We start from the raw sequence: 19588 nt of genomic DNA, 5'->3' as shown, positions 1-19588 counted from the left end.
CCAGTCCGATGACATTCTTCTTTGCAAATATACAGGGTCTAAAGCCAGCAACAAACAACAAAATACCTTTCATCCGTGGACTGCTTGCAGAGGCAAAGGCAATGTTCGCGGCTTTCACTGAGACCCACATAAAGGATCACTTGGACAACGAAATATGGATCCCAGGTTACAACCTATACAGATGTGACAGAGTAAACAGGCAAAAGGGGGGGGAGGGGGTTGGCATGTACATTGCAGAGTCACTTGTTTGCACAGAACTGCTAAATGCCTCAAATGATGTAGTGGAAGTTTTAGCAGTAAAGGTCGAGAACCAAAACCTAATCATTGTGGTAGTCTACAAGCCTCCGGATGCAACATCCCAGCAATTCCAGGAACAGCTGTTAAAAATTGACCACTGTCTGGAAAATCTTCCAGCTCCTGCACCCAACATCTTGCTCCTGGGAGATTTCAACTTAAGGCACCTAAAATGGAGGAATATAGCAAATAATATTGTTGCAGTAATAACACCAGGAGGCAGCTCTGATGAAAACTCACACTCACACGAGCTTTTAAATCTCTGCACAAAATTCAATTTAAACCAGCAAATAATAGAGCCTACTAGACTGGAGAATACACTAGACCTCATCTTCACTAACAATAATGATCTGATAAGAAATGTCACCATATCAAAAACAATATACTCAGATCACAACATAATAGAGGTTCAGACATGTATGCGTGGAGCCCCAGACCGACATAATGAGACTAGTCACGAGGGAGCATTCACCAAATTCAACTTCAATAACAAAAACATAAAGTGGGACCAAGTAAACCAAGTCCTAACCGATATAAGCTGGGAAGATATACTAAGCAACACAGACCCCAACTTATGCCTAGAACAGATTAACTTGGTGGCACTCGATGTATGCACAAGGCTTATTCCTCTAAGAAAAAGGAGGAGTAGATGTAAACTAGAAAGAGACAGGCGCTCCCTTTACAGGCGACGGAAAAGAATAACAGAGCGGCTAAAAGAGGTCAATATATCTGAAATGCGTAGGGAGACACTGGTCAGAGAAATAGCAAGCATCGAACTTAAGCTAAAGGAATCTTATAGGAGTCAGGAATCGCGGGAAGAACTAAAAGCCATAAATGAAATCGAAAGAAACCCAAAGTATTTCTTCTCCTATGCCAAATCAAAGTCGAGAACAACGTCCAGTATTGGGCCCCTACTTAAACAAGATGGGTCCTACACAGATGACAGCAAGGAAATGAGTGAGCTACTCAAGTCCCAATATGACTCAGTTTTTAGCAAGCCGCTAACCAGACTGAGAGTCGAAGATCAAAATGAATTTTTTATGAGAGAGCCACAAAATTTGGTTAACACAAGCCTATCCGATGTATCCTGACGCCAAATGACTTCGAACAGGCGATAAATGACATGCCCATGCACTCTGCCCCAGGGCCAGACTCATGGAACTCCGTGTTCATCAAGAACTGCAAGAAGCCCCTATCACGAGCCTTTTCCATCCTATGGAGAGGGAGCATGGACACGGGGGTCGTCCCACAGTTACTAAAAACAACAGACATAGCCCCACTCCACAAAGGGGGCAGTAAAGCAACAGCAAAGAACTACAGACCGATAGCACTAACATCCCATATCATAAAAATCTTTGAAAGGGTCCTAAGAAGCAAGATCACCACCCATCTAGAAACCCATCAGTTACACAACCCAGGGCAACATGGGTTTAGAACAGGTCGCTCCTGTCTGTCTCAACTATTGGATCACTACGACAAGGTCCTAAATGCACTAGAAGACAAAAAGAATGCAGATGTAATATATACAGACTTTGCAAAAGCCTTCGACAAGTGTGACCATGGCGTAATAGCGCACAAAATGCGTGCTAAAGGAATAACAGGAAAAGTCGGTCGATGGATCTATAATTTCCTCACTAACAGAACACAGAGAGTAGTCGTCAACAGAGTAAAGTCCGAGGCAGCTACGGTGAAAAGCTCTGTTCCACAAGGCACAGTACTCGCTCCCATCTTGTTCCTCATCCTCATATCCGACATAGACAAGGATGTCAGCCACAGCACCGTGTCTTCCTTTGCAGATGACACCCGAATCTGCATGACAGTGTCTTCCATTGCAGACACTGCAAGGCTCCAGGCGGACATCAACCGAATCTTTCAGTGGGCTGCAGAAAACAATATGAAGTTCAACGATGAGAAATTTCAATTACTCAGATATGGTAAACACGAGGAAATAAAATCTTCATCAGAGTACAAAACAAATTCTGGCCACAAAATAGAGCGAAACACCAACGTCAAAGACCTGGGAGTGATCATGTCGGAGGATCTCACCTTCAAGGACCATAACATTGTATCAATCGCATCTGCTAGAAAAATGACAGGATGGATAATGAGAACCTTCAAAACTAGGGAGGCCAAGCCCATGATGACACTCTTCAGGTCACTTGTTCTATCTAGGCTGGAATATTGCTGCACACTAACAGCACCTTTCAAGGCAGGTGAAATTGCTGACCTAGAAAATGTACAGAGAACCTTCACGGCGCGCATAACGGAGATAAAACACCTCAATTACTGGGAGCGCTTGAGGTTCCTAAACCTGTATTCCCTGGAACGCAGGCGGGAGAGATACATGATTATATACACCTGGAAAATCCTAGAGGGACTAGTACCGAACTTGCACACGAAAATCACTCACTACGAAAGCAAAAGACTTGGCAGACGATGCAACATCCCCCCAATGAAAAGCAGGGGTGTCACTAGCACGTTAAGAGACCATACAATAAGTGTCAGGGGCCCGAGACTGTTCAACTGCCTCCCAGCACACATAAGGGGGATTACCAACAGACCCCTGGCAGTCTTCAAGCTGGCACTGGACAAGCACCTAAAGTCGGTTCCTGACCAGCCGGGCTGTGGCTCGTACGTTGGTTTGCGTGCAGCCAGCAGCAACAGCCTGGTTGATCAGGCTCTGATCCACCAGGAGGCCTGGTCACAGACCGGGCCGCGGGGGCGTTGACCCCCGGAACTCTCTCCAGGTAAACTCCCAGGTAAACTCCAGGTAAACTTGAAGTACCTTAGTGTTTTTCCTTGTTGTGTGCAACATATAAGCAGTTTAAAACTTGTGTTACACTTCACAATTATCTTGTGTTCACAGTATTGCAGTGAAGTAATTCAGTAATTTATTACCTTGTATTCTGCATCACAACTCAGTGTTGTCTGTTATATTTTCCTCCCAGTATTTGTGTATTCTTGTTTTGTTTTCTCTGTGTGTGTTGAACTTTTTTTGAGTTCATATTTTTTTCCTGTAGCCAGTGTCTAATTTGTCTTATTTCCACAGACAATAGTGCCATTGTTTTGTGCAAGCAAGAAACTATTTTTCAAAGTTTTCACACATCAAGTTTCATAGCAAGAAAATTCTAGTATTGTGTTTATGTTGATGTGTTGTGTTCTGCATCACTGTAAGTGTTGTGTTCTGCATCACTGTAAGTGTTGTGTTCTGCATCACTGTAAGTGTTGTGTTCTGCATCACTGTAAGTGTTGTGTTCTGCATCACTGTAAGTGTTGTGTTCTGCATCACTGTAAGTTTTGTGTTCTGCATCACTGTAAGTGTTGTGTTCTGCATCACTGTAAGTGTTGTGTTCTGCATCACTGTAAGTGTTGTGTTCTGCATCACTGTAAGTGTTGTGTTCTGCATCACTGTAAGTGTTGTGTTCTGCATCACTGTAAGTGTTGTGTTCTGCATCACTGTAAGTGTTGTGTTCTGCATCACTGTAAGTGTTCAAACTTTTTTTGTTCTGTGTTTTAGCACCTATTATTTTTCATGTTTCATTGAACAAATTCACTCTTAGTGAAATTTTTAAGTTCTTCTTTTAAAGTAAATTGTTCTTTTGCTTGCTAAGTGTTGCTTAAGTTGCAGTCAAGAGTTAAAGTGTTCACTCAGTTCATTTCTTGATAATAATATTTTCTTTTTTTGTAAACAGTGTTTTCTTGTGTGTGTAATATTTTTTTTATTATTATTGCACATTGACTCATTTTGCAATAATTCTTGTGCAAACATTGTGTTCTCATTAAAATTTTTCTTGCAGAAATTTTAAGTATTGTTGTGCAATAATCTTGATTAGCAATTGTTATTTGCAATATTACTACAGTTTATTTCAGTGCAGTTGCTTATGCTCTGTTCTGTGCATAATATTTTATTCTTTCTGTGACATTTTATTTTATTTCAGTGAATTGTTACCCAGTTTGTTTTATTTTGCACAAGCTTCATTGAGTCCATTTTATCATTTGCGATTCGATTTCTGCTCCAGGAAGATCTTATTCTGACTGTGAAGCCACCAGCACCCATTAGTGACTTTGTAATGAGCCAAGAATTACTGTATCGAACAGCCAAGTTAGGTACTCCAAGTAGAAGAGTGTACCAGTTAGTAATTCCACAGTCACTAGTGAACGTAGCTCTACAGCTAGTTCACGATGCACCAGGTGTTGCACACCCTGGTATGGATCGTTCTGTGAAACAAGCCAGAATGAAGTACTTTTGGCCACGTATAGCAACTGTCATTTCAGAGTATGTTAAGAAATGTAGTGTTTGTATGCAGCATAAAGGAAATGTCAATGGTCCTAATCCAATCCAGGTGTACCCAACCACTAGCGAACCATGGGAAAGAGTTGCCCTTGATTTGTTAACCAATTTTAAGTGTTCCCTCCAAGGCAACAAACATCTGTGTGTTATGGTAGACCATTTCACCAGATATTGCGAGTTAGTTCCTATTGCAGATAAGACTGCAGAGACAGTAGCTAAAGCGTTTAAAGAACGCATTATCTGCAGGCATACCACCCCTAAGTTCTTAGTAACAGATAATGGAGGTGAATTCTGTAATGAGATTCTTGAAAATTTGTGTACTTTGTACAAGATCTCTAAATCCACCATTGTTCCTCATCATCCTGCCAGCAATGGGTTAGCTGAACGAACCAATAAGAAAGTACTTGATGTTTTGAGAGCCACTATCAACCCCAAGAGTGAAACTTGGGATGAAGTTATACCAGATGTTCAATGTGCCATATATTCTGCTTACAATGCTTCCATAGGTGATACTCCACATTATGCATTGTATGGTGTAGACAAGCGTTTACCCTATGAGTTGTTATATTCCACTACGAAACCCAATTACAACCCTGATGATTTATAGCAACTCGTACCAGCATAGCTCAGAGTGTTTTTAGAAGAATCCATGAAACACTTCATAAATCAACAGCAGAATTTACTAGAGTAACTAATAGCCGTGCTAAGCCATCAAAAGTTAAAGTAGGTTCGAGAGTAATGCTGACAAATTTCAACAAAACATCTGAAATGCCTAAGCTCGATCAAAAGTTTGTTGGCCCTTATCGAGTTGTAGAACATATCTCTGGTAATAAGTATAGGGTTAGAGAAATTAGTGCTGGTAAGTACAAAGAATCGCATTTAGATCATATGAAATTAGTATGCAATGTTGATATTGCTACCCAGACTAATGTGACAGATGCTGAAAATCTTCTTGACTCTGTACCCTCTACCTCAAATACGCAGTCAGATATTCAACATGAATGTCATTACTCCTTGCGTACTCGACAAGTAGTGAGAAACCCACAAGTATCTTTTGTAGATACTCGTTCAGATCTCCCTCAGTCAAGGTATGTGTTAGCCATTGCAGAGGAATTCGATCCTCCCAGAGATGATAACCATTCTGCATATGTAAACCTCACCCTCACAGAATTGGGTTTAAATGTACATAGCCTGTATAATTAGATGTCCAAGATGAAGGAAATTGTCAACTGTTTGTTATTAACTGATCAGTTTTTCAGAATTTTTTTTTTTCGTGTTCACGTTCCCTCCATATTCTGAGAATTTGACAGTAATGATCTGAGTGCACACCAGATGCCTTTGCTGTTAATTTCACCTTGTATATATTTATTTATTCTTCCTCAGAATCCGTAAAGTGCATGAATACAGATCGATTGATCAGTTCCATCCATATTGTACCACGATTTCTTATAGTTTGTAATGCATTACGTTAAAACTGATTACGTTAACACCTATTACGTAAAACTCATTTTGTTAACATCCATTATGATACCATCCATTAGTTCTAAGTTATATATGAAGTTGTTATTGTATAGAATCAGCCCAGAACCACCTTCCTGTTCAGCCTATAGCATAGTAGTGTATGTCGGGACGACATACGTAACATGACCGAGCTGTCAGCATAGTTGCTGATCCCCTTATATGTGTTGTATAGCGTATCATAGTACCATCCATGTGCTTTATATAGAAGATCCATAGGCCGAGTGACTGATTGATGTCACGAGATACAGCATGAGTGAGTGAGACAAGCTGCCTCCCTCTTAGTCGACGCATAGGCATAATAGGAGGCAGGACACAGCAGGCTGGGCTCCATCTCCCATTACCACAGTCTGACAATATAACGTTACCATCCAACAAGTGAGTTTATCTTATCCATCAATCTCCTACCGAACCCCACACGACAATAACTCTTAGCTCTGGGACTAGTCTTGTTGCAAACCTTTGCACTTTCTCTAGTTTCTTTACGTGCTTGGCTAGGTGTGGGTTCCAAAATGGTGTCGCAAACTCCAATATGGGTATAACGTACACGGTGTACAGGGCCCTGAACGATTCCTTATTAAGATGTCGGAATGCTGTTCCGAGGTTTGCTAGGCACCCATATGCTGCAGCAGTTATTTGGTTAATTTGCGCTTCAGGAGATGTGCCTGGTGTTATACTCACCCCAAGATCTTTTTTCTTGAGCGAGGCTTGTAGTCTCTGGCCCCCCTAGACTGTACTCCGTCTGCGGTCTTCTTTGCCCTTCCACAATCTTCATGACTTTGCACTTGGTGGGGTTGAACTCCAGGAGCCAACTGCTGGACCAGGTCTGCAGCCTGTCCAGATCCCTTTGTAGTTCTGCCTGGTCTTCGATCGAGTGAATTCTTCTCATCAACTTCACGTCATCTGCATGTGTGTGTGTGTGTGTGTGTGTGTGTGTGTGTGTGTGTGTGTGTGTGTGTGTGTGTGTGTGTGTGTGTGTGTGTGTGTGTGTGTTTTCATTCATGGCTTCATGGAGTCACCAGCATCAGCTGGGCGACTAACAAGGAGCATCATTTGAATCTCTCTGTCACGTCAAGTCTCTCTCTCTCCTCACTTTTCTACTTATTTCTTACGGCTCGTCATCATCATTGCTCATCTTCGTTATCCTTAACCATTAGTCTTAATCCGCGTCTCTAATCGTCCCTTTTCCCCTGTTCCTACTTTATCAAATTAAATATACACTCTGCTTTTTTATCTCAGTGTAATGTGTAAGTCTTAATAATGGAAGGGTCAGTGTGATAGTTGTTTTAACACATGTACAACACTGTGAACAAAGAGGCACAATATTGTGGCTGGAACAATGCATAATATTGTGACTGGAACAATGCACAATATTGTGACTGGAACAATGCACAATATTGTGACTGGAACAATGCACAATATTGTGACTGGAACAATGCACAATATTGTGACTGGAACAATGCACAATATTGTGACTGGAACAATGCACAATATTGTGACTGGAACAATGCACAATATTGTGACTGGAACAATGCACAATATTGTGACTGGAACAATGCACAATATTGTGACTGGAACAATACACAATATTGTGACTGGAACAATACACAATATTGTGACTGGAACAATGCACAATATTGTGACTGGAACAATGCACAATATTGTGACTGGAACAATACACAATACTGTGACTGGAACAATACAATACCAGCACTTTGAAGCTCACGACGACGTTTCGGTCCGAAACATCGTCAGAAGCTTCTATGTTCGGTTGGTAGCGCACTCAACTCGTACACTGAGGTCCGTGGTTCGATCCCCGGTACGGGGATCTCACTGTATGGGCGAAACTTTTCGCCCACACAGTGGGAATCTTCAGTCATACAGAAACAAAATGAAAATGATGTGATCAGTCCATCAATTTCGTAGTAGTAGCCTTGTTACGAGTCTTTGCTAGAAGTTATGTATATTTAGCCAAAGAAGAAAACGCATTCACCATCACTCGTATATTAGCTTGTGTTTTCAAAAGGGCACAGACGCCATAATCCACTACACCGTAACATCCCACCAGGTTTTTCAGAATTCATGTTTATCCTGTTTCCTTGAATCTCCTCGTGCGGCATTCCAACAGTACGTTAAATCGTAAAACAAAAACTTGTTTCCACTAACTCTGATGAAACATGATCATATAAGTATTCTTGATACTCGAGTTTCCTACCTCTCAGAACTTTTTTCACACCTTTCGATCCTACCTGCAACATCTCTCACACCTTATTCTATCCACCTTAAATTTATGTGCAATCTTAATCAACCAGTCTTGTTCCATCTCATGACTAAAACATGTCAACAACTCATCTCCTGCTATTTGAATTACATTTTTTCTAACACCGAACCTTCTAATTTCATCAGGTCTTCTTCTTTCAACAAATCGGCCGTATCCCATCGAGGCAGGGTGGCCCAAAAAGAAAAACAAAAGTTTCTCTTAACTTCAGTAATATATACAGGAGAAGGGGTTACTAGCCCCTTGCTCCCGGCATTTTAATCTCCTCTTACGACACGCATGGCCTACGGTGGAAGAATTCTTTTGCACTTCCCAATAGAGATAAGAGGAAATAAACAAGAATTAGAAAGAAAATAGAAGAAAACCCAGAGGGGTGTGTATATATATATATGTTTGTACATGCATGTGTAGTGTGACTTAAGTGTAAGTAGAAGTAACAAGACGTACCTGAAATCTTGCATGTTTTTGAGATAGAAAACACACACCAGCAATCCTACCATCATGTAAAACAATTACAGGTTTCCGTTTTACACTCACTTGGCAGGACGGTAGTACCTCCCTGGGTGGTTGCTGTCTACCAACCTACTACTTAGGTCAGATGACCAATACGGTCAGACTGGTCAGATGACCAAAAGCTCCAGTAGTGGATCATCACATGACCAATACCCGCCTCAGGAAATACATGTCCTGTTTCCTGTTACTAAGATTTCGCGAATCTGTTTCCTGACAGATCCTAACCTAACAGGAGGAAGTTGAGTGGAGGCAGCTGTATATTTTGGGCTATTATTATTATTATTATTATTATTATTATTATTGCAAACAAAGATTAATGGATACCAACACGTCTGGCTTCTCACGTGCACCATCTTAAAGGAAGACTAGGTTAATAGGAGTGCTGGTCATAAGAGACATTCCTCTGAGCCTTGAAGCCCACTGTGATTTTGGTATTCACTTGTTCCTGGGAGCGGTAGGGCCGGCGGTGCACCAGGGGTCGGTAGTAGTACAGGTCGATGGTCGCAGAGGCTAGCGACTGTGAGGTCGGTGGTAGTAGTGGTGGTGGTGGTCCAAGTTCTGCTATAACACTCTGACTGCAAATTTCCACAAGACACACTGGACAAAACAGTAACTAACTGGTTGAAACAGTTAAAAGAGAAATCTGTCTCAATTTAACTCGTGTAAATCCCTGCAGTGTACAACGAACTGCGCCACAACACTCGCTCTCACATATTTTTTTCAGACAGAGGCTATATGATCTCATTAATATAAACAAAGCAGTGCACAAGTGTGGAGGGCAAGACACTAAGAGTAAGAGTGTAAATGCGATGCTCCTGCTGGGAGAGACTTTTTAATTTAGCAAAACTGGATACATCCACAGTGTGCTGCTTTCCGGGTCACTGCATGGAGAAGACCCGGGTCAGGACCCGTCCTGGTGAACCTACCTGCACCTGTAGTCTGCTGCTATTGTATTCTATATGACAGTTGCACAGTGGGGTCAAAAGCTAGCTATGTTTCTCTGTTATATTCCATCAAACAGGATGGGTTTTTTTTTTATTCAGTGTTGAAATGTGTCAGCCTGACTTCCGTAGGACAACGAAAATACTGTCACGCATTTCCTGAATTCATCAGCTACAAGATCTAGAGAAGAAAAGGGAGAGGGGGGGGAAGGAGGAAGGAAGGGAAGAAGGAGGAAGGAAGGGAAGAAGGAAAAGGAAGGGGAAGAAGAAAGGGAGAGGAAAGGAGGGAAGGGAGAAAAATATGTAGAAGATGGGGAAACTGGCCAGCCTTTTGGATGAGAGGCTATCACCGCTGAATAGGACGCCATACTCCAGGGTACTGGTAACATCCATGCAAATCTTCCTATATCTCACTGAGGGTGTCCAGCACAAGTACGATCATCAGCAGCATGCGACTAAGACGTCGGATCACCTTGGCTTCTGTTATCTCTGTTGCGGGGGCACTCTAGGAGGTACAAAAGACATATTCTGACATAAATTAGTAGTTATCAGGCACACATACTTTGGTAAATGGACGAAGTCCAAAGCCCGGAAGAACGCAATTGTAATTCAAATTAATACACGTGCAAGCCGGGAAGCGAGCAGCAGCTACATAACAGTGTTACTGCTCTCAACTATTGGTATACATTTGCAGATTGTAATCAAGGAATTACATTTGTTTCAAGTACGTTTTGCTGCTATGTTGCCTATAATATTGTTTAAAAAAAAAAAACACTGTCCTGCAGGTGTTCTCGTAACACTAGTCACAGATGACTTCATGGTCTCTCAGCAACACTACAGGCACTAGGAAGCTTTTAAGTAACAAGCTTCACGATCAAGTCAGAAAGGCTTCGGTCGACTACAAAGAAGACGTTTATACTGGAGACAGCGGAAGTGGAGGAGAAGTAACTCAACATGTACAGTTCCTCAGCCTTGTCGGTGCTGTATACCATTAATATAATGATCGAGTTTTTCATGTTAAGTCTAAAAGCTACGCAGTCAGAAGCAGCGTATAATTTCTCGTTTCTTTCCTAGTAATGTAATGTAGACTTGAATAATCTATTAATAATGGTGCGCGTATCGCATGCCAACGCAGATAACTTGTGTCATCCACTTCTGTATAACCAACGAGTGTCATCCACTTCTGTATAACCAACGAGTGTCATCCACTTCTGTATAACCAACGAGTGTCATCCACTTCTGTATAACCAACGAGTGTCATCCACTTCTGTATAAACAATGTTTCTTGTGAAAATAAACTTGCATTCTTTTGTATTGATGCAAAAATGGAGATGCTCACTGCCCACTGGTTCGCCACCACCTTATGGTTACACGTGACTGATGCAGACACAGCTGAATTACATTCCTAGTGGGGAAAACAAATGCAGTCAACAACTAATCTGTAACCACCAAGGTTTGTGTCAGAGACCTGGTGTTTGAGAAGATACTGGCAGCGTCGTGGTTCATACTGGAGAACAGTGGTTGTAACACTCTATATGAGAAATGAGTCCACTTGCTTGTTTATTATGAATAACCTCTCACACCTTCCACCTCCGACTTCTTACACAATATAGAACACGGGTACCACAGACTACATGATATTACACACACACACACACACACACACATACGTGAGTACAACTAGGTGAGTACATATACACATACACACATACATACACGCACACACACACACACACACACACACACACACACACACACACACGCACACACACATACAACAGGCCTAGTGTCTAATCGACATGTGCCTAGGACAAAATGGTAACTAACACACACACACACACACACAAAGAAAAAATCCACTGCATACATGGTAGATTTCCATAAGCCATTATACAACAAGACGGGCATCCATCAGCAGTTTTACTTTCTCAGGAATAATCACTTAATTCTAGAACACATTCTCCCAACTGACAGCTGTTTGTGAAAATCAAGCCAGTAACAACACGAAACCAATTATTTTTTTTATATAAAAGCAACTGATATGAACAGACATTAAAACACGATCTGTGTTTGTACAATAAGTAACTCGGACTCTCACCCTTAATGCACTAATACTCTTAATTATGAGAGAGAGAGAGAGAGAGAGAGAGAGAGAGAGAGAGAGAGAGGAGAGAGAGAGAGAGAGAGAGAGAGAGAGAGAGAGAGAGAGAGAGAGAGAGAGAGTGGAGGGAAACAAAGATGTTGGAAGGAGATGGAAAGACAGAGATAAAAGATGGTATCTAATACCGCCGCCATGTGTGTAACAAGACACGTGTCTACTGCCACAATAGTTACCAAGCAGACACTCCCCAAGGGTAAGAATTTGCAATCCAGAACAGAGTATCACTACTACTACTACTACCACCGCTACTACCACCACTATTACTACCTCCACTACTACTATACCACTGCTACTAGTAGTAGAAAGCAAGTGCCAAAACCATAAGGACCATACATCAATCCTGTACAGAGATGAGAATTACCAGGGTATAAATAGGGCCAGAGGGTCAGGTCAGCGGCAGAAGGGCTCAGTGAATTCAGTCCCACCAAGATACTGCAATTAAATTAGTGGCCCTAATCTTATCGCTGTGTCTTGGTGGGGTAGAATTCATTTTACTTACAAAATAACGAAAAGTCCATTGTTCTGGGCGAGTGGTTGCAATCACTGTAATCTCTGGACACTTGCCTTTTTTGCAGTCTCTAAATAACAGTTCTGGCAGTATTGTACAAGTTCCTTTTTTTCTATCAGACGGTCCTTCTGTGTTCTGCATCCAGTGCTCCTTTTGAGGTTATTTTCATCCTGTGTTCTGCATCCAGTGATCCTTTTAGAGTTCATTCTTTTCATCCTGTGTTATGAATCCAGTGTTCCTTTCCAACTCTTCATTCTAAAGAATTGGAGTTTGCCACCACTGAACATCATGTTATCTTCCATTGCCTACTGGAAGACTTCGTCGATATCTGCTTGCAATTTGTTTCAGTGTCTTGTACCAAGCCAACTTTCGTGTTGTAATAATGTTGGCAGAATTACTGCCAATATGTGTTACTAATGAGCGAAATGTTGCCACAATAAAATGTCGCATTAGTTGCAAGTAATAACTTTCATTTTTTTTTTGTATCGTTCGCGGTGTATGATACGACGCAGTAGCCGGAGTTGCTATCCGTGTGCTATGAAGAGAAACGGTAAAGGCGCCAGGACAGTGCCTTGGAGTACCCACCTTCATTTACTTTACTAAGGCAAAAATCTTTACTTTATTTTCCACTACTTTGAATTCTATTCATGAAAAAATTAAATATCTATTTTCCTACTTTGTGTGTTATACCATGATAATATTTTATACGTTATCGCTCCATGATCACATCTACTTTAGCGAAGTTCACGTAGACAACACCTGCGTTCATGTTTTCTTCGAAAGCCTCTGTAATCCTGTCATACACTACTGGAATATGTAGGTCAAACTTTTCTATAAAATTTGAATTTTGGGCGTCTCGTATTACTATCAAAACTAGGCGCTAAACCAACAAGGGTCATATAGGCGCGACTCCTAGCCTTTAAAAAATAAACTTGCGGTGTGGGCTATAGTCTAATTTTCTGACCACAGTTCACCGGCCTTCCCTGTGCAGAGGAGCTGTGTAATGTACCTTTTAAGACCTCTGAGATTTAACATAAATCTAAGCCCTTTCACCAAACAGTCATGGCAGTTCCCTGCAGCGTTAAAAAATTACATGACACCCGTTCACAAATATTTTTCTTGAGACTGAGGCTATATGATATATTTCATATAAACAAAGCAGTGCACAAGTGCGTAAGGCGAGACACCTAGTGCAAGGGTGTAAATATGATGCTCCTGCTGGGAGGGCGTGAGAGAGAGACAGAGAGAGAGAGAGAGAGAGAGAGAGAGAGAGAGAGAGAGAGAGAGAGAGAGAGAGAGAGAGAGAGAGAGAGAGAGAGAGGAGAGGAGAGAGAGAACATAGAGAGAAAAGAGAGAGAGAGAGAGAGGAGAGAGAATCCTTAGGAATCTTTAACCTATAAACAGCTTGTCAATAAAGCTAGGGATCCTTAACCTAAGAGAGAGAGAGAGAGAGAGAGAGAGAGAGAGAGAGAGAGAGAGAGAGAGAGAGAGAGAGAGAGAGAAAGAGAGACCTGTCTCAGCTGCAGCCTCAACCAGAGCTAGACACACCGTCATCATCTTGTCTCGTGATATCAGAGGGTCGTGTTGCAGGTCTTCCCCTCACCCTCTCACATACAGCTATACCCTCCCTCCCCTCCTCCTCTCCTTTCCCCTCCCCCCTGCAAACCATTCCCCTTCCCTCAACCTCAGTCCCTGCAACCCTTTCTCTTCCTTCCAACCCCACCTCCAACCCCCTCCCTTCCCAACCATCCACATCCCTGCCCTAACTCTTCCCTCCCATCTCCTCCATCCTTCGCCATCCAATACAACATGATGGTGGCTCATTCTTTCTGGCGAACATTTCAATTCTCCATCAATATTTGGCGACGCTGGTACATGGCAGACATACGTAATAAATGGAGATATTTTGTTATAAGAGAGGCAGGGGTCCCTGTCAGGGTCCCTGTAAGGGTCCCTGTCAGGGTCCCTGTAAGGGTCCCTGTCAGGGTTCCTGTCAGGGTCTCTGTCAGGGTCCCTGACCGGGTCTTCGGCAGGTTCCCTGGCAGGAGGCACTGTCCACTCACCACCTCTCGGTGTGTGTGTGTGTGTGTGTGTGTGTGTGTGTGTGTGTGTGTGTGTGTGTGTGTGTGTGTGTGTGTGTGTATGAATGATATACAATACCAAGTAGATGAATTAGACGCATGCAACATCTGGGTATCTTCAATTTATAGACGTTTCGCCATCCAGTGGCTTTATCAATACAACTCAAGGACAATATGGAGACGGTAGAACTATATACAATAGATGAGGTAATCAGTCCCTCAGCCTTGGAGAAGGTGATGAGTACCATAATCTTGAAGAATCTAAACTAAATCTCTCAGAAAGAGTTTATATACCAAGTCTCTCAGTCTAAATATGGCTAGTTTATTCTCTATTAAAGGAATTAAAGCATACTTGACTGATAGTATACAGTCTACAATATATTATTGTCATGGTCGCGAGGTTTCCAACCATACAGAGTTTACGATGACCATACTGAGTGAAGCCTGGTGAATCAACTCATGTAGCGAGACAAACCCGCTACAAGAAACTCTGAACACATTATACAAGGCTTAAGAAACTCCAGATTAACTGGTAAATATGCCATCTTGGCTCACATTCGTTAATATATTAATTGTAAAGGAGATGAGAACAGATGGAGGGATACACGCGCGCGCACACCCGGAGCAATTGTTCCCCAAAGTTATGGTCGCTTGACAGTGTTCGTTGGAGAAGTTTGGCTGCTTCACAGCTGCCTCCTGACTGCCTCGCACCCAAACTCAGCAGGGAGAAGGTCCTGACAAGGAGAACAAGACGCTATATAAGCACCCCCACCTCTACCACTCTCACTCGCCCACCCACCAATGCCTAAGAAAAGCAGATTTGAAAATAAGGCACTGATCAAAAGCCATTAATCAAAGTAGAAAATTCCACTTTTCCAAGGGGATTTAAGATGTTTTCATCGCGACAACACTCAAAATGAGCCCCGAGAATCAATTTTGCAAACTTTACTGGTGGTAGCGGCGACCAGGGCTCCATCTCAAGGGCAGTGCAAGGAAGCTGCAGTACTCGCTGGGCCATAATTCCTTATATAAGTAGTTATAATATCTTTATTTCTACAAATACATGTGCAAGGTATACAGACCATAGCTGACATCAATGACATACTGCTATACAGAAAGTCGCTTGTTATGCAGAGCATTTCGGGCAAATTAGGTCACTTTCATCCCAGGGTGCGGCCCACACCAGTCGATTAACACCCAAGTACCCATTTTATACTGATGGGTGAACAGGTACAGCAGGTGTCTTATGGAAACACGTCCCTCCCGTACCGGAGATTCAAAGTCCAGATCTCAGTGTGTGGCGGCGCAACATGCTACCTCAGTGCTGGCAAGACGCACCATCTTGACAAGTTGATATATATACTCTGAAGCCCCTTAAACCCAAGATGAAGATGAAATATGGAAGGTGGAAAAAAAAAACACTTGCAACCAAAAATGATCCCGCAGCTCAGGAAACTGGCAGGACCAGACCTGAGGCAACACAGTCCTGAAATTACCAACCTCACTATAACACCATACGGGCCTAATTAGTATCATCTAGTTAGGTATATTTATGCACTGTGGAAGTCGACATGGGACATCACAAGTGTAGCATTTTTTTTAACCAAGTCTCACACCACACCATATATATATATATATATATATATATATATATATATATATATATATATATATATATATATATATATATATATATATATATATATATTACATACACACACAATGTATATATAGAAGACGATAGCACTGGAGTTAAAATTTTGAAGGTGGTTGTCACTGCCTTCTGAATGAGCGAATAAGCGTCCCCTAGCAAAAAATAGGCACACAGGCGCTCGCCTAGCAGGAAATAGGTAAGTAGGAGGCAGAATAACGCTAATGGAAAGAGGCTTAGTTGATAGGCTTTCCTGGGCTAATAAAATCTTAAGTCTTTTGCATCCTTCAGCACCACAGAGGGCACACAAGCCTCCAGCACCACGGGGGGACAACATCCTCATCAGCTCCCTCCCTCAATGCTATCCATTTGTCTCCTCCCTGACAGGTGCTGATAGGTTTTGTGTTATTGTCGTGAGAGCGTCCCTTGCCACCCGGGGGTGTCTTCCTAGACGTCTTTGGGGCTAAATCTTCATTCTCCTTAGCAGCGTCCCTGGCTGTATCCAAAGCAGCGTCCCCAACAGCGTTCCCAGCAAGCAGTGTCCCCAGCAGTGTCCCCAGCAATAAGCTCTTCTGCTACGATATGATTTAGCTTCAAAGAAATCTATCCTTCATAAATCAACATTTTTTTTTTCACGAATCAACACTTTTCACAAAAATACCTCGTTCCCATCTTTAATTATATCCTTATACAACTGATCAACATGTGTGTGGTTAGACCTGGCCTTTTGGTGGTATAAAGACCCTCGTAGCCAAGATACTTGTATTTATATAAGAGTATTTATTAACCACTATACAAAATACTTGACAAAGTTTCTGTTAAGCGAAACCTAATAAAAGGGTTCTACTTTATTACAAGCATCTCTATATTAATAATTTTCGATTGGAAGCAATAAACCCACGAACATTTTCTTTTGTATTCCCCTGACTATTTTATCGATACATTAAGCTATAATGAAACCTGCAACAATTCACCAAATCAGCTAAGTCAACACACCATCAACTCTACACTAAGTATTGACTGGTAAACAAATCCTCACATTACCATCACTGCGCTTATTAAATGTCATCCAATTCCACTAAAGAGAGTGTACGTGGCAAGGCACGACTAGCAGGAACAGAACGGCTGCTAAGATGGTGTTTCAGAAGATGTAAATAAAGTATTATGTTACAAGAAACCGAAATGCACGAAGTACATGGTGAGCTTTCCAGCACACTTGAAAGCGCAATCAGAAGGTTAAGTTTTTGCTGCCGAAGTGGCTAGTTTATTGAGCGTCCCAGGTCCATCCTGCGGAGGACAGCACAGGAGCATATGGATACACAAAAGGTCTCGTTAATAGGTCCAAAAGGGTTAACAGGAGTATGTCTGGAGTTATATCTACAATTGCTATTTGCTGCAAGCAAATTTATGATATTCGCTGAAAAAGCCTGGTATTTTTTCATTAATAAGATACCTTGGCATATCACATAGGTTATTATGCTGCTCATCTCTATATTCTTCAATATGTGGAAAATCATGTGAACAAATATTTCATTCGAAAATGAGGAAAACTAAAAAAAAATTACAGAAAAAGATCTGTAAACGGGACAATGTCGATAATACTGAAGAGAGACGTTACAACACTAGCTTCGTCTCGCTTCAAGCTGGCAATCTGTAAACTAGAAATTGATGGAAAACAACCATGCTCGAACGAAATTAGTAAATAAAACTTGCATTCATGGTCACAGTTTTGGCCTATGCTAACCTTCCTAGCGGACAGAAAAACACTAGTCAGGTTTTGTTTTTTATTCTGAAAGTTCCTTCGTTCGTTTCTACTTGAAATATTACATAAAATCATTATTTTTCGGTCATGTCGGGTTAATGAACATTACCTCACACTTATGCATAATTCATCCGAAAAGCAATGGGTGGCTTAGCTCTGGGAACGAGGAGCGTACAACAATATCTTAGTGTGTGTGTGTATTCTACCGAACTGGGGGGACGGGGTAGTAAGACTCAGGACGTGCTTGCACAAAAGTAAATATTGCCCTGACATCAACTAAACCTCGTCATGGCATCATATACCAGTGACTAATTTTTAGAGTAGAGTTCAGTTGAATACAGAGTAGGCAAAACGTTTCGACAATAAATATTAGTCAGGATGAGCAAGATAACTGATGTAATATGAAGACTTGCATCGACCTCTGGAAGTGTCCGACAAAAAAAAAAAATCCCTGGTATCTTGGGGTTAAATGCATCAACTACAGTAACCAGTGAGAGATGTGTGAGGTAAGAGACCAAGTGTGCGTGAGACTCACCGTGTTTCTGGGCCCAATCAATGATGGAGGTAACACCGGCGGTGTAGGAAGACATACAGTCTTCAAACTTGCCCCTGTGGTCCAGCCCCAGTGTGTTGACGTTGGCCTTCACGCCGCAGAGGAGCGCCGTCGCGCAGGCTGAAGAGTCCCCAATCTGCGCGTCGATGTTGTACGTCTGTGGAGACAGAAAACAAAATACCTGTTACACACCTGACTGCTACTGTTCAACGATGGAGGAACAAAGGCCCACACACCTGAGGGGCACTGGGGTTATTAGATTTCCAGAGAACTGGGAAAACATTAGGGACGTGTTTCCATAAGATACCTGCTGTCCCTGTTCACCCATCAGTAATAATGGGTACCTGAGTGTTAGTGGACTGGTGTGGGTCGCATCCTGGGACAAAACTGACCTAATTTGCCCGAAACGCTCAGCATAACAAGGGGCTTTCTATATAGTAGTATGCCATTGATGTCAGCTATGGTCTGTATATCTTGTACATGTAGTAAATAAAAATATATTATCATCGTTAATGCACAAAATACACACACACACACAAGTAGGTTAATCTCTCCCTTATGGCGTCTGGAGAAGCATAAACTTAATTACCCAAGCCAAGCCTCTCTTAATTCACCCACAGACTCAAAATGTAAAAATTTAATAACAGTCATCACAACCACGACACAAAAGTACACAAAAGACCCTTAAACTAGCAGTTACACCTGACTAGCACTACACAATGAGAAACACTCGCTGGAATGAGTGAGAAAATATTACACTAAGATTTGAACAGGACACCACAGAAACTTGATAAAACGATTACCACAAGTACGTTTGAAAATAGTTTTTAAAAATAAATTTGGGAGCGTACTTGTTGTATATTTATCTACCTGGTCCAGGTGTGATGTTCCATATGTTGGTAATATATAATAATTAGGTATCTTGCAGTTCTTGAGATAAGATAAGATAAGATTTCGTTCGGATTTTTAACCCTGGAATTGAGGAATTGAGGAAAGCGTGCACACCAGCCCAGAAACAAGACGACCATAGCAAAAAA

General features: G+C 41.8%; 1 protein-coding gene across 1 annotated transcript in view; it reads right to left on the bottom strand.

Annotated features, from left to right (window-relative positions):
* The window catches only part of LOC128700517 (alkaline phosphatase, tissue-nonspecific isozyme), a gene marked incomplete in the record, with an annotated part of 275054 nt that extends 256350 nt beyond the window's left edge, over positions 1–18704 (bottom strand). The window contains 1 exon segment of the mRNA XM_070098903.1: positions 18534–18704. Within this exon segment, the coding sequence (XP_069955004.1) occupies positions 18534–18588 (55 nt within the window).
* Positions 18705–19588: the final 884 nt, after the last annotated feature.

This window comes from Cherax quadricarinatus, chromosome 65, assembly GCF_038502225.1.
Source record: "Cherax quadricarinatus isolate ZL_2023a chromosome 65, ASM3850222v1, whole genome shotgun sequence".
Taxonomy (NCBI): Eukaryota; Metazoa; Arthropoda; class Malacostraca; order Decapoda; family Parastacidae; genus Cherax; species Cherax quadricarinatus.
The sequence above is the reverse complement of the archived record's forward strand: the minus strand, read 5'-3'. Positions and strand labels throughout refer to the sequence as shown.